Raw genomic sequence first — 12,784 nt, 5'->3', positions numbered from 1 at the left:
GCAGAGCAGCCTCTGCTGGTGCAGGCCACAGGGACCAGACTCCCCTTCCCACAGGGATGGTTTAACCTGTCCCTGGCGGCTCCAAGCCCCTCAGCTCCAGTACAGAGTTTTTTATTGCTACCCCATGGGTCAGATGGGGTCCATTCACAGCGCAGTCCCAGCTATGAGGGAGTCAAGTGAGGAAGTAGGTTTCCAGGCTGGTGCTTGGACATCTGGCTGTGTTGCACCAGAGGGCAGGAGAAGATGTAAGCCAAGCAGCCGAGGGTGGCACGTCAGACTGTGCAGCCCAGCCCAGCATTTCCCTTTCACAGCCCCAAGTCACGAAGCAAAAATATGTGGGATTTACCTGTTTCAGACTGCACCTGCGCTTTGTGCCTTTGCTTGCCAGGGCGAGCGTAACTTTGGGCACAGGAATAATCCCACTCACTGCATTCCCCTGCCGAACAAGACGCACCTGTTTGGGTACTCGCATCATGATCTCTGTTTTTGGTTGAATGGACGGACTCTTAACTTGTCCTTTGACAGCCAGAAAACTCCTGCCAGTGTGCCTGGTTTTGATGTAGAAGGTAATGGTGATACAATTGCAATCTGGTATATGAAATGTCCGAGAAAGACCCAGGAAATTTGCAGGATGTCCTGACCCATTCCTTTCTCAGCCAAACCCCTTAGAGCTAAAAATTAACTTTCATCCCCAGAGAATTACCAATGGAGCATCACTCACTCAAACAACCCAGTGCACTCCTTTCTTTAGGAATGGAGGAGAAAACTTCCAATGACATGTTTACAGGAGAGGCTGAGTGACATAAGCCCATCTAGGATCTGTGGCAGATTTGGAGAGATGGCCTGAGGAACTCCTGCTGCTCAAAAGAAGCTGCTGGGCACTATGGCACAGAGCTGGCACCCTGGGAGCACACTGAGGATGTGTTGTCATCTTTCTGCTTCTACCTTCTACCAAGATGCCATCTACCCTGATACTGGTAGGCTCAGCTGATGGCATGGGATGTGCAGACACATGCACATGGGGTGATGACACCAGCTGACATCCCATAGGACATGCAGGGGCGTGTCCAGAGCACTCACAGGTAGCACCACTGCACCTACTGCATCCAAAGGGTGTGTGTTGGGGTGAATGGAGAGGTGAAGATTGGCTCTTGACACAATCTCCTGCCACAGAGTTCAGAGGTTCAGATCTCTCCCAAACCTCCCTGTACATACTGGCCATTGCACAGGGCTGGCAAGGAGAGAGAAGATGTGAACGTCCCTCTTAGCCCCAGCATCATGCCTTCACACAGTGCTTTGATAGCTGATCAGCCCCAGGGCACTGCAGAAAGTGCAGATAGTCTATAAATATGGGATTTTGTCCCAGACCCACATTATATACAGCTTGGGTCCAGAAAGCAATGAGCCCATTTTGCTGACAGGCTCAGTGTCCCTTCTCAGAGACATGCAGGGCCGAGGCATGCTTCACAGCTTTCACTGGGATGACATTTAAGGGAGAGCCCATCCATGCCATAGGACTCTGGAGTGCAGGGGACTGAACAAGTGCAAGCTACCTACCAGACTATCCCATCTCACTCCACGACAGAGGAGCAGATCAGGCAGATCAGGAGAGGCATATGTGGGAAGTCTGGCAGCACCCCTTCATGGAGAGCGGCAGACTATTCTCAGCTTGACACATGACTTAGAAAAACCTCTTTAGTAAAGATCTTTAATTTGAATGTAGTGCATCTGGAATGGATGGAAGGGTGGATGGATGTTTTCCACCTCCCAAACAGACACAGAGGAGTGGTGTGCCTTTAGCAGGGATAAAGACATTCAGCCTCTAGGGCTCGCTGAGCCCTTGGCCCCTCTGCACAGAGCTTCAGCAAGCTTACCATCCCAGCACCAAGGCTGGGTGCTATGAAGAGCTCAGCTGAAACAACAGCCTGGGTGAAATACCACTTATTTCCCCCAAAATACCTCCTGGACTTAAACAGATTGGGTCAGATTCAACCCAGTGAACCTGGTACTCCTGCAGAGACCTTTCCTACTGAAGGTCACATCAACATGCCAGGCAGGTCAAACTCAAGTGGTCAATAAGGGGCCTTTCATTTGAGTGATTCACCAGTCTTGGCCATGGGGAGGAGCAGAAGTCCTTGGCTGGGTGAAGGGCTGTGAACATGGGAAGCCCCAAGTCTACAATGCCACACAGACCTTGCCTAAGAAGCAAAGGGGCAGAAAGGTGAGTGGTGAGTATGAGACCCAGATCAGCAAAGATAGAAATGGTGATCAGCCTCACTTGCACAGAGCAGGACTGTCACCCCTACCGAGGCTTGTGGACTGCTGCCCACCCAGGAGAGGCTATTCTGGACTTGAAGAGCAGTGTGTCAAACCTCAGGAACCCCGAAGGCCAGGTTGTCACGAATCATCAGTGTCTTCCTAAGGTCTCGTTCCATGATCGGCCTCTGTGTTCGCCACTTGTGGGCTTCCTGGAGTCCTGGCTCGAAGTAGTAAATACAAGCTCCAAAGCCCACCAGGATGAGAATGGAAATCATCAGATACACTGGCACAAACCAATCCAAGAAGTGGGGCATGGCTGCCAGAGAAAAGGGGAGAAAGGTCATGCACCTGAAAAACACCTCCACCAAGATTCATCATGAGACATCTGCCTCATCAGCAGTGCCCAGCCTCCCTGCGCCCCTCCTCACAGCCCTGCTGCACCCCAGTTTGTGCTTGGTTGCACAGCAAGACACTTCAGCCTTCAGGAAAGAGCAATCCCTTTGGCTTATTGCTGGGACCCCCTCACTGAGCAGCAGTCCCACTCCCTCCCTGCAGAAGAGGGTAAGCCCGCATGCCCCCAGCCCTGCTGCCAGCAATTGAAGATAGGCAGCAGGTAAATACAGCTGCTTCTCATCTCCCGCTTGGGGGAAAGTCTGCTGCCCCTCCCCTGATGCTCCATGACCTCTTGAATTCCGAGTCTGAGCTGGGCTAGCTCAGGGCTGAGCCCTCCCTTGCTGCCCTCCTATTTAGTGTCCTGCTTTTGAGGGGCTCAGGGACCTTGCGGTGCTTGGTTCGGCACTTGTCTCTGAGCAGAGCCCAGATCCCCCTGCATCAGCTGCTGGGCAGTGGGAGCCACTTACCAGGAGCAGCTGATCCGCCTTGCCAGGAGCCCCTTGCCACCCAGGCGTGAGGTGCCGAGTCCGGAGCAATGCTGCCCTGGGGAACACAGAACAATGCGCTGCACAATTGCTGTCATCCCAGCACTAAAAATGAGCGAGGAGGAAGGAGAAAACAACTCACTGCCCAGCTGTCAGGGCTGAAGCTTTCTGGAGAGGTGAGCAGGGTTCCAGCCCCACAACCTACTGGTGCCCTGGCTTACTCCCTCCCCACCATTATGGTCTTGCTGATGCCATGGGCATACACCCTGACTCAGGGATATTTAAAAGCTGTAACGGCTCCATGTTTATGCCCATCCCTTTCCCTTATTCCCATCCTTTGGGAGGGAGGGAGGGAGTAACACATGTTGCAACCCATTGTGGTGCCCAACTTGTCTGACTTCCAGCTGCCTGCTTTTAGCAAAACACTCACCAGGGTATGGGTCATGCAGGGGCAGAAAAGGGGACCGAGAAGCATCTGCCCTCCACAAAAGCATAGCTATGGCCTTTCCCATGCGCCAGGGCTGCTGGGTTTTGGATGGTGAGTGTGTCCCTTGTCACAGGCTTCTGTGGATTAAACCAGGGACCCTCAGGCTTGGGAAAGCACAACAGTGCTAGGCTCAGGCACAAAGAGCAATCCTGAGGGGAGGCTTTCCAAAACCCTCTCCCCTAGGTGGGGGTGATGCCCCTTGATTTCAGCAGGGATGGAGTTAGGGCACAGCTGTGTTGAGCTCCTGCTTTTCTAGACACCTGAAAGCTGCCACTTGCGACCATCCCCCAAGTCACCCCTCTGCCCGTAATCACATCCCCCGCCTCCATTGTGTGGGATGGTTAAGGGGAGGCTAGGGAGAGCTGTGAGCATCTCCGTCCTCTTCCCTGCTCCTGGCCCATAAACCTGCTGCCCTCTCCCCCACGGGAGGCCAGGGGGTTTGATTTTTTTTTTTTTTTCAATACCACAGCAATCAGTTGATTCCAATGTGCCCAGCAGCATTATCTGCTGGGCACCACTTGCAGCAGAGCCTCTCCCTGCCTGCTCACCCCAAGACCAGCAGCAGGAAGCATGAGGTTCATCTGTACCCTCTGAATAACACCTTTTTTCTCACAGGGTTAGATATGAAATGAACTGCGATTCTTGTTAACATAAGCAAGAAACTGCCAATCTTCTCCCACTTATTGGCACAGGTGTTGATAGTTATCCGTTCTCCTTGCATGACAGTGGAGACCGCAGTGGATTTTGCCTCCTACTATGTTTTTTAGCTTTCAGCAGTCCTTGGTTTTGCTACCCACGGAGCTGCCCCTACCACTGCCAAGTCCTGGAGGACTTCTCTTTTTCTGTCTCCCTCTCAATGATTCATACCTCCCTTTTGCCAGGCCCCCATTCCACCTTATCAAGAGCAACAGGATCGGGCAGCTTAGCCTTGGCCACCATTTGGCCAGGAGCAAAGGGGTAGTCTGGGCACTGCTCCTGCCTCTTCATGGCTGCCTCTGCCTTCCTCAGGCAAGTAACTTAGGAGGAAAACCCCTGCCCCTGCCCACAATAACGTTGCAGACGTGTTGTGGGGAGCAGGAATCCTGCTGTGGGGTTTCACTTGCTCAACTCATCCTGAAAGACCGTGGAAGGAATTAGGTACGCCCTCCACTCCCTGACAGAAGGAGGCCTCTCAGTGCAGCCTTCCTATGTGCTCTGCAAAAGTAGGTCCTGCACACCCCCTGCACACGTCAGCTGCTGCCACAGCCAGGCTGGGGGCCAAAGCTGCTGCAGACCTTCTCCAGAGGGTGCCTCAGCAACCGATACCAGTCCTGGCTGTCAACAACAATGGGCAGGGTTAGGGAGCCTGGGAAGGTGACTCCAGTTCAGACCCCCCAGGGTGGCAGGAGGAAAGCCAACAACCTTGTTTCCTTCCCTGATCATCTGCTTTCCAAACCTAGCAGTGCTATCCAAAAAGTACTGCAATAAAAAGCAGCTCTACAGTCTTCCCAGTTTATCCTTCCTGTATGACTAGCAGAGCCAGCATTTTCGAGCCCCTCGCCAGCAGCCTATTCTTTGGTCTACTTGCTATGCAGCCCTCACCTTGTGCCATGTGCCCCCCTGTGCTCGCCGGTCCCTGACCTGGCAATGAAGGTTCTTTGCCATGGCCAAGCCAAGCACTGGGTGAAGTGTCAGAGCTCCCCCCCTCCCCGCCCCCAGCCTCTGCAGGGCCAGCCCAGCAAAGCACTTGCTCTGTCAGGTGGGTGATCAGATTTTGGCTGCAGATGCTGAAAAGAAGGAGTTTCATTTAAAGATGTCAGCTTTCCGGAGCAGTTCTGCAGATATTAAATGTGCCTTAACCCTTGCTGGACCAGGTGATCTCAGAACCTCATTTACAGACATGAAAGAGTCCTTGGTCTTCCAGCTGAGATAGCATCTCATAGAGGTAAGCTAACAGACCTTTTATAAACCTATGCTACATGTGTCACTCCAGCTGCTCTCCTTCAGTGTGTGTCCGTCCCCTGGATCCCCTGTGCCACCTCCTTCTGCCCCCCAGGATGCTGTGGGTACACTTGTGATGGGCACCCTGGGGGCCACACTGCAAGTGACAAGGCAGAAACTGCTTGGGGGAGGCCAGGAGCTGGGAGACAGGGTTTGCAGCAGACACGGACATGCAGCGGTGACCAGGCAGGGGTGAGTGAGGCAGGAGTGGTGCCCATGCAGAGTGCCAGAACACAGGTGACTTTGGGCACAAAACCCTCTCGTGTGCATGGTCAGGAGCACAAACCAGGTTGCGGCATTACCAGCCATGGGCTCACCCCGACCACAGAAGATGCCTCCAGACTGGGCACCGCGGGGCAAGGAGCTGCCAATGGCTGGGGACCCAAACATGACCGCGGTCCCATGCACTGCATCCCCGACAAACACCCGCTACCTGCCCTGCAATGTGCCACCTACCTCCTTCCACGGGCGCAGGGCGATGAGATGAGGCTGCTCCCTCCGGCATCTGCCGGGCCCCAGCCGGGATGCGTCAGGCTCCGTTCCCAGCCAGGTAGTGCCAGGGAGAAGGGACCCCGCTCCGGGAGAGCAGGGCGACAGCGAGAGGCGACGACGCGGGGCGGGCGGGCGGGATGGCGGGAGCAGCCGCGGCTCTCGGGAGCGTGCGGGGGACAGGCAGCCAGCAGCGCCGCCTCATTTCCCACTGGGGCTCCTGAGGGATTCCCCCATCGCCTCCCCGGCAGCGTCAGCCCCCTCCAGCCTCCCCAGGGCACCCCACCGCCGGCCTCCCCCCCCGAGGGAGGGACCGTCTGCAGCCAATTGCATCCCCGCGCAGGGGTGGGGGTGGCATTTTGGCAGCGGTCGTTATGGCAACGGGCCTCCCGAGCTCACCCGCACATGGTACCCGGGCGAGAGCCACGAGAGAGGGATGCTCTTCCTCCTCCCGCATTGTCTGCAAGCCAAGCTACAGCGCTGGAGGACCTGCTCTCCGCCGAGCTGAGAAGGAAGGATGGGGCTGCGGGGGAGGGGAAATGCTGGGGGAGACGTGTGTCAGCTCGGGCTGATGAAGAGTTACAGGATTTTAAGGCTCCACAGATTTATCAGTGTGCCTGTCCCTAGCTCTGGGGACTGGTGGCTTGTCAACACCGGGATGGAGGCAGGGAGATGGAGGGGTGGATGGAGGAGGGAGATTGGTACTCCCTTTAGAGGTTTTATGCAAAAATAAAATAATCAACACTTTGATCAAAAGTACCTTACAGCAGAAAACAGAAAAACATTGCTGTCTGAAGAAGTATTTTTGCCTTCAGTGAAGTAACTTGTTTCCTGAATCCATACCTGGCTGTGTCATTGCTACTGCTGACAGAAAAGGTTTTCTTAAAACATTTTCAGCTTTTCAGCAGCACAGAAATAGGAACAATCAAACTGTTTTGTTTTTTTCGGTTGGGTTTGTTTTGGGGGTTTTTTTTTGGTACACAGGAAAATTTTCACTGTGACCTAAAAGTCATTTAACACAAAAATGTTCTAAAACAATATCAATCAAGCAAATGGCTCCAGCCCTGAGAGCTGCCTGCCCTCCTGCCTGTGCTCTCCAGCCCTGCCTGCTTAGTCTCTGACACCTACAGCCCTGCAGGTGCACTGTGGGGGGTGGTTGTAAAGGCTTGCAGGGCTAATAATATCCACCAAACTGTCTGAGCCCCAGATTTGTGCCTGCTACATGCCTATGACCCAGGAGCCACAAGGTGTGAGGTTTGGCTTCCCAGTAAATTTCGTTACAGGCACAAATGGATTTGTCCCCTCCCCAGGCCAACCTGTGGACAGCGACAGACCCATGTGCACTTGCTGGCTCAAACAGTAACGCACTTAAGAGGTCTGTCACCTCGTCTGTGCTGGGGTTTCATCCATCAGTGCAGAGACAGGGCTGTGCTAGGAGCTGTGGGAGCAGGCTGGCATGCACTCTGACTTCCTCCTCATCCTCCTTTTCTCCTCCTGAGCCCTACTTTTGCTTGATGTAACTTTGTAATATCTTAGAAGCATTGAGTATAGGCTTGCGATCCCCCTGTACCTATCAGGCTATCCACACAGAGATCCATCAGGATTAACTAGCTGCTTCTTGCTTTGCTCCAGCAAGGTGGGTACTCCAGATGATTGCCATATGCCTCCAGAGAGGAGCCTGCAATCATGCCTTAATTTTAACCTCACTGAAGTTCAGCTATGGTACCCACCTTGACCATCAGTGCAGTAACTGCTTCACTTATCCCACTGCAGAGGGAGGAAAACACAAGCCTCACTGTTTCGACCACAGTGGGAGAGAAACACGCAGTTTGGACAAATCAAAAGCCAAACAGATTTTTAAAAACAACAACGCTGAAAGGATATTGTTTATTGTGTTCCCAGAGCAAACCCTAAGGGCAGGCAAAGACACACTACATGTGAGAGGGCAGAAGGGAAACCACTTTCCAGGTATGCAAAGAAAATGAGAGGGAGATCGGTGGTGGCTGGCACAAGGCAGGAGACTATTCATTTCTCCAGGAGACTGGTCAGTGCCAGAGTCACAGGCCACCCTGGGCCAGGTGCCCTTGAGGACATTGTGCCGAAACATGTAAGATCCACCCCCAACCACAGCCAACCATCCCAGCTATCTGTCACAGATCACCCTGGGGCAGGGGGGATGACACCAGAGCCAGTGTGTGAGTCCATCGGGCTGCAACTTCTCCCTGGGTTTAAGCTCAGGCTTAATTCTAGCATGCTGCTCATGCAGCCAAAACTCCAGAACAGCAATAGTTTTGTCTCACGGGGTCATTTTCTCCTCTGGCTCACTTCCCTGCCATGCAAGTACTGGGAGAGCACGGCAAGGAGCAGGGATCATCTCTTTCTGCAGCCACCACCACACCAGTGGGCTTGTGCAAGTCATGACGTGGCAGTCTTGCTTGCTTCAAGCAGATTCCCCCCCAGCTGAGTTTGAAGCAGCCATGGAGGCAGCAGGAAATGAGTACTGGGTTTGTGCTGCCAGAGCTGGGACATGCTTGCAGACCCCCTGCCTCCAATGCCACAGCAGCTGCTGGCTGCCTGTGATAGGGCTCTCAGGTGCTGTCACATCCTTTGGTTTCCAACAAGAGCTGCGGCGTTGAGATGGCTCCAGGCATCGATGTGCCATGTACAGCTCGAACCACATGGAAATGTTTCAGCTGCAGTTCAGCTTTCACTACGAATAAGGCTGCCATGTGCCATTCAGCATCTTCCAGGCATAAGCACGTGCATATCATTCTGCCTGGTGCCTGCGGGTCTTCCAGTCCCTTTCACTTGGCTTGGAGGAAGTCCCTGGGTGGCTGTACACACACAAGCCCCTTGAAGCTGTCATCCCAGGATGTCTGCCCACCACCAAGCCTCTAACTCCCTCCATACCTCTGAGCAGCCACAAATTCATCTGCATGATGAAAGTGAGCATGGGGTCAGGTTTGATGTGAGTGGCCCACCCAGCCAGAGCAGAAATCATGAAACCCTTCTCAGACAAAAGCCCTGGCTGGAGAAAGGGGAGATGGTTGAGCAACCTCAGGCACATGCTTCCTGCTTGTAGCGTGCCAATAAATCACAGCATGAACAATGGACTGAGCTCAGCTTGATCCCAAGCCTGATAAAGTGTTATTACAGTTTCTCCTAACATGTTTCCTCACTGTTCTTTAGTGTCCTTTAGGCTTTTAGCAGCATCTTCTGAGTTGATCAGACACAAGTCTCTGTCTGTCTTTAAGGCAACACCAATCCCTCAAATACTACTCTCCCAAGGTAGGTGGAGGCATGTGAGAAGATGGACTTTGTTGAACTAGCCTCCCCCAAGGTCTGCAGCAGAGGACAAAACTCCAGCAAAAGTCACAGAAATACTTCCCTGTTCAGCTGCTGGAGGTGAGGGAGTTGCTGCAGGATGCAGAAGGCACTCTGGATGCATGGCAGGGCATCAGTCAGATACTCTGGTGGGAAAGCAGAGTAACCTGCCTTCTGGGTGCTGCTGCAGCTTCAAATAAGGAAACTCGTTTAAGCAGCTTTGTTGACTTGATCAAAAAGCTAGGGAAATGTGCATGATGAGGTAAAATAAAGAGCAGAACTGAAAAAGCTGACTTTGGGTCTAGCAATAGCTGGAGAGAGCCTTTGCCAAAGGAAGCTGAAGTTGCCAGCACCATATGTGGAAATGTCATTAGTTTCTCTAATAATTTGCACTTGCTGCAAATTATATAACTCTTGTCTATTAGTGAGAGAACAAGTGCAATCAAATACACATGCGCTTATATTCTGCACACTTCCCAGGCAGGGCTGCGAGAGGTCAGCCCGGAGCCAGCGGTGCATGGCCAGGTGACATCTCACAAAACTTGTGCTGAATGAGGCTGGGATGAAGCCACCATTGCCAGAAGGTCTGTGGGTGGGTGCTGAGACAACTGGGACCATGCTGGGGTCAGTGTGTAGGAAGAGGCCATCTCCAAAGCCTGTGCCCTTTGCTCCTGTGGCTGCTCGGGGAGAACAAAGAGAGAAAACAGAGACAAAATATCTCAAGATTCAGTCACCAACCTGCTGAATGAAGCATACAGCAAATTGGCCAAGGATACACGAGGGCAAGGTGTGCTGTATAACATTTTTTGTAGCAGCCAGTGCTGTCCTGCTGCAGGAGTGACTGCACCATTCCCAGGGAGCACTGGTGATGGCCAGGCCAAGTCTCACTGATGCTAACTGCCCTCATTGGCATCACCAGAGTATCTTCACATCAGCTACATTACGCTTCTCATTTTAGGAATAGTTTGTGCTACCAGACCAATGTACAATGGGCCACAGAGTAAAATCAGGAGCTCCCCCCTTCTGTGTCACGCCCTGCTCTCACCCCTTCTGCCTGCGCTGGGGGCCAGTGCACTGACACCCCTGTTTCAGCTCTCCTGCATCACTTGGAAGCAGAGATCAACTCCTTATTCCCACTTTGCAAACTGGAAACAGGGTGGAGAGAGGTGAAACAGCCTGGCACAGTCATGCAGTGGTATGTAAAATACATCGCAGCCTCCAATACCATCTGTGTCTCATCCCTTTCCTCTCCTCTCCTTGCTGAGCTACAGATCTAGACACGCGCTGCAGGACATTGCCAGTCTGAGTCTCCACCTCTTTATGCCATCCTTTACCGTGGAAAGCACGGTAAATGCTACCCTTTGACATTAGATCTGCTTTACACCCCTTGGCCCATATGTAAATAGCCAACAAGGGTGCAGGATGTTGACTCCTGTTCTCCCCCCGCCTAGGTTGCCCACAGAACTGAGCTTGCTCTGCAGGCTTTGCATCCCCACACGGAGCATCCCTGCCTGCATTTCAAAGAGGAAGGAAAGCAAAGTGAATCTGCCTGGCACACCTTGCTGTGCCAGCCGTCGGGCAATGGCTTTGCATGCCAGGAGGAAACTGGCTCTGCCAGAGCCTGGATTTTCAGGCAGGGACTGCCAGTACTACCACCGCCCCTCTCCGAGTCACACTCAGGTGGGCCATGCACCCACGGGTGCCTTGTTAGTAAGGTGCTAAGGGGCAGGTGTCCCCCTGGCAAAAGACTGCAGTGAAGGTGGGGCACGCAGAGGAGGGAGCACGGCGAATGTCTGTGTCCCCACAGGAAGGTGGGGGTCAGCCCTGCAGAGGGAAGTCTGCCAAGGGATGGCCGAGAAACTTGCTGGGGACAAGGGAAAATAACTGTGGGATCAGTGGTAGCTCATTTGGACCCGTTGAACCTCAACAGACACCAGTGTTGTGAGAAGGAGGAAGCCTGCAGTGACAGGGGACAGTGAGCATGTCCCCTGCCAGACATTGAAGCCACATAGGTCCTTCTGTAGGGCCAGAGAGAAGGCAACAGGGAGTAGTAGAGGGCAGAAAGAGAACAAACACTTTTTAGGTGGGTGTCAGAGCTTTTAGCATATTTCCACACCCTCAGCAGCCCAAAAGAAGCATTGTCCCAATTGCTCTCTACATCCCTCCGACTTGGGAGCTGGCTTGCTATTTATTGCATCTGCCTGCCTCCCAGTCTTTAGGACACATCTGCCCTGGATTCATACTCCCTTCCCCCCCGCTGAACTCAACAACAACCAGAAATATCCTGTAATCTCTTCTGCTTCACCTGTAATTTGTCTCATGCTGGCAATGAACAGAACCGTCTGCCTTTGTCAAGATCAAAAAAGCCACGGCAGCCATGTGATGTCAGTTTACATTAACCCCCTCTCCCCCCCTTCCTTCTCTGGCTTGCTGCAAAGGGGGAGATGAGTTTTCATCCTTTGGCGGCCTTCTTCCTCCCCTTGGCACCTCTCCTGCCATTTGGGGGTGCCCCGGTTGAAGGGGCAGGGAGAGCCAGCCCCAGCAGGCAGCTGAAGGGGTCCTGGATCCCCCTCCCCACCGAGCTGGAGCTGAACCTGGGGATAAGGAGACGCAGCAAAGTAGACCACAGGCCACAAGGGCTTTACATCACTGCACAACCTCCTGCTCTGACCTTGGAGTGAGAAAAGCTCGGCCTAGCTCCGTAACCGCAGCGCTTCTGCAGGGGCACCCTCCTGCCTGTGCCATGGGCAGGGAGCGCTGGGTTGGGCAGATGCCACCAGCCACAGGCCACCAGCCAGGGGGCGAGGGGCAAGGTCCCCAGGAGGGTGGCATGGAGGTTGTGGCTGCTGGAGCTGCCAGAAGGCCTGGCACAGAGCAGTTCAGCGTGCAGAGCTGGGCACTGCTGCTGTGCGCTGTTAGAATTCCCTTCCCTAGCTGTTACATCAAAGCGTACCACGTTGTTAACGTACATTAGTTCACGTTATACACCGCAATGCAAGGAGGCCGTGGAATTTTACTGGAGCCTTTGGTACCGTTCAGGCTTGAGCAAACGAGCGAGCATCAGCCCAGGGACCAGGGGCAGAGCCCAGCGCTGAAAACAAGGGCTGTGCCCTCAGCAGCCCAGGGTGGGCAGCAGGGGAGGCCGGCGCCCACCTCCGCGTCTCCCTCACCCCCGCGAGCAGCGCCCGGTGCCGCCGGTGGGTGCCGTGGGCACGACCGGCCCCCGCGTGACGCACGAGCCCGCTCGCTCTGCAGCGCCGCGGCCATCGGCTACCGGTAGCGCGGGCGCCCGCCCTCAGCCAGCGCGCGGGGAGCCACCCCTCCCCCGTGCCCCGGGGCCGCCGGGCCTCCGCCCGCCCCTCACACG

General features: G+C 54.1%; 1 protein-coding gene across 2 annotated transcripts; it reads right to left on the bottom strand.

Moving 5' to 3' along the window:
- Nucleotides 1–2,360: 2,360 nt before the first annotated feature.
- Nucleotides 2,361–12,743, bottom strand: SMIM45 (small integral membrane protein 45). 2 transcript variants are annotated; one of them, XM_080393227.1, is made up of 3 exons: nucleotides 6,061–12,743; nucleotides 3,120–3,195; nucleotides 2,361–2,575 (listed from the first exon to the last, which is right to left on the bottom strand). In XM_080393227.1, exon 3 carries the CDS (start codon nucleotides 2,571–2,573, stop codon nucleotides 2,367–2,369), a length of 207 nt encoding a protein of 68 aa, XP_080249353.1. In that variant the 5' UTR covers nucleotides 2,574–2,575; nucleotides 3,120–3,195; nucleotides 6,061–12,743; the 3' UTR covers nucleotides 2,361–2,366. The 2 variants fall into 2 exon arrangements, with proteins under 2 accessions (XP_080249353.1, XP_080249352.1); XM_080393226.1 differs by having other exon boundaries at nucleotides 2,361–3,195.
- Nucleotides 12,744–12,784: the final 41 nt, after the last annotated feature.

Source organism: Falco punctatus, assembly GCF_963210335.1.
Source record: "Falco punctatus genome assembly, chromosome: 6".
NCBI lineage: Eukaryota > Metazoa > Chordata > Aves > Falconiformes > Falconidae > Falco > Falco punctatus.
The sequence above is the reverse complement of the archived record's forward strand: the minus strand, read 5'-3'. Positions and strand labels throughout refer to the sequence as shown.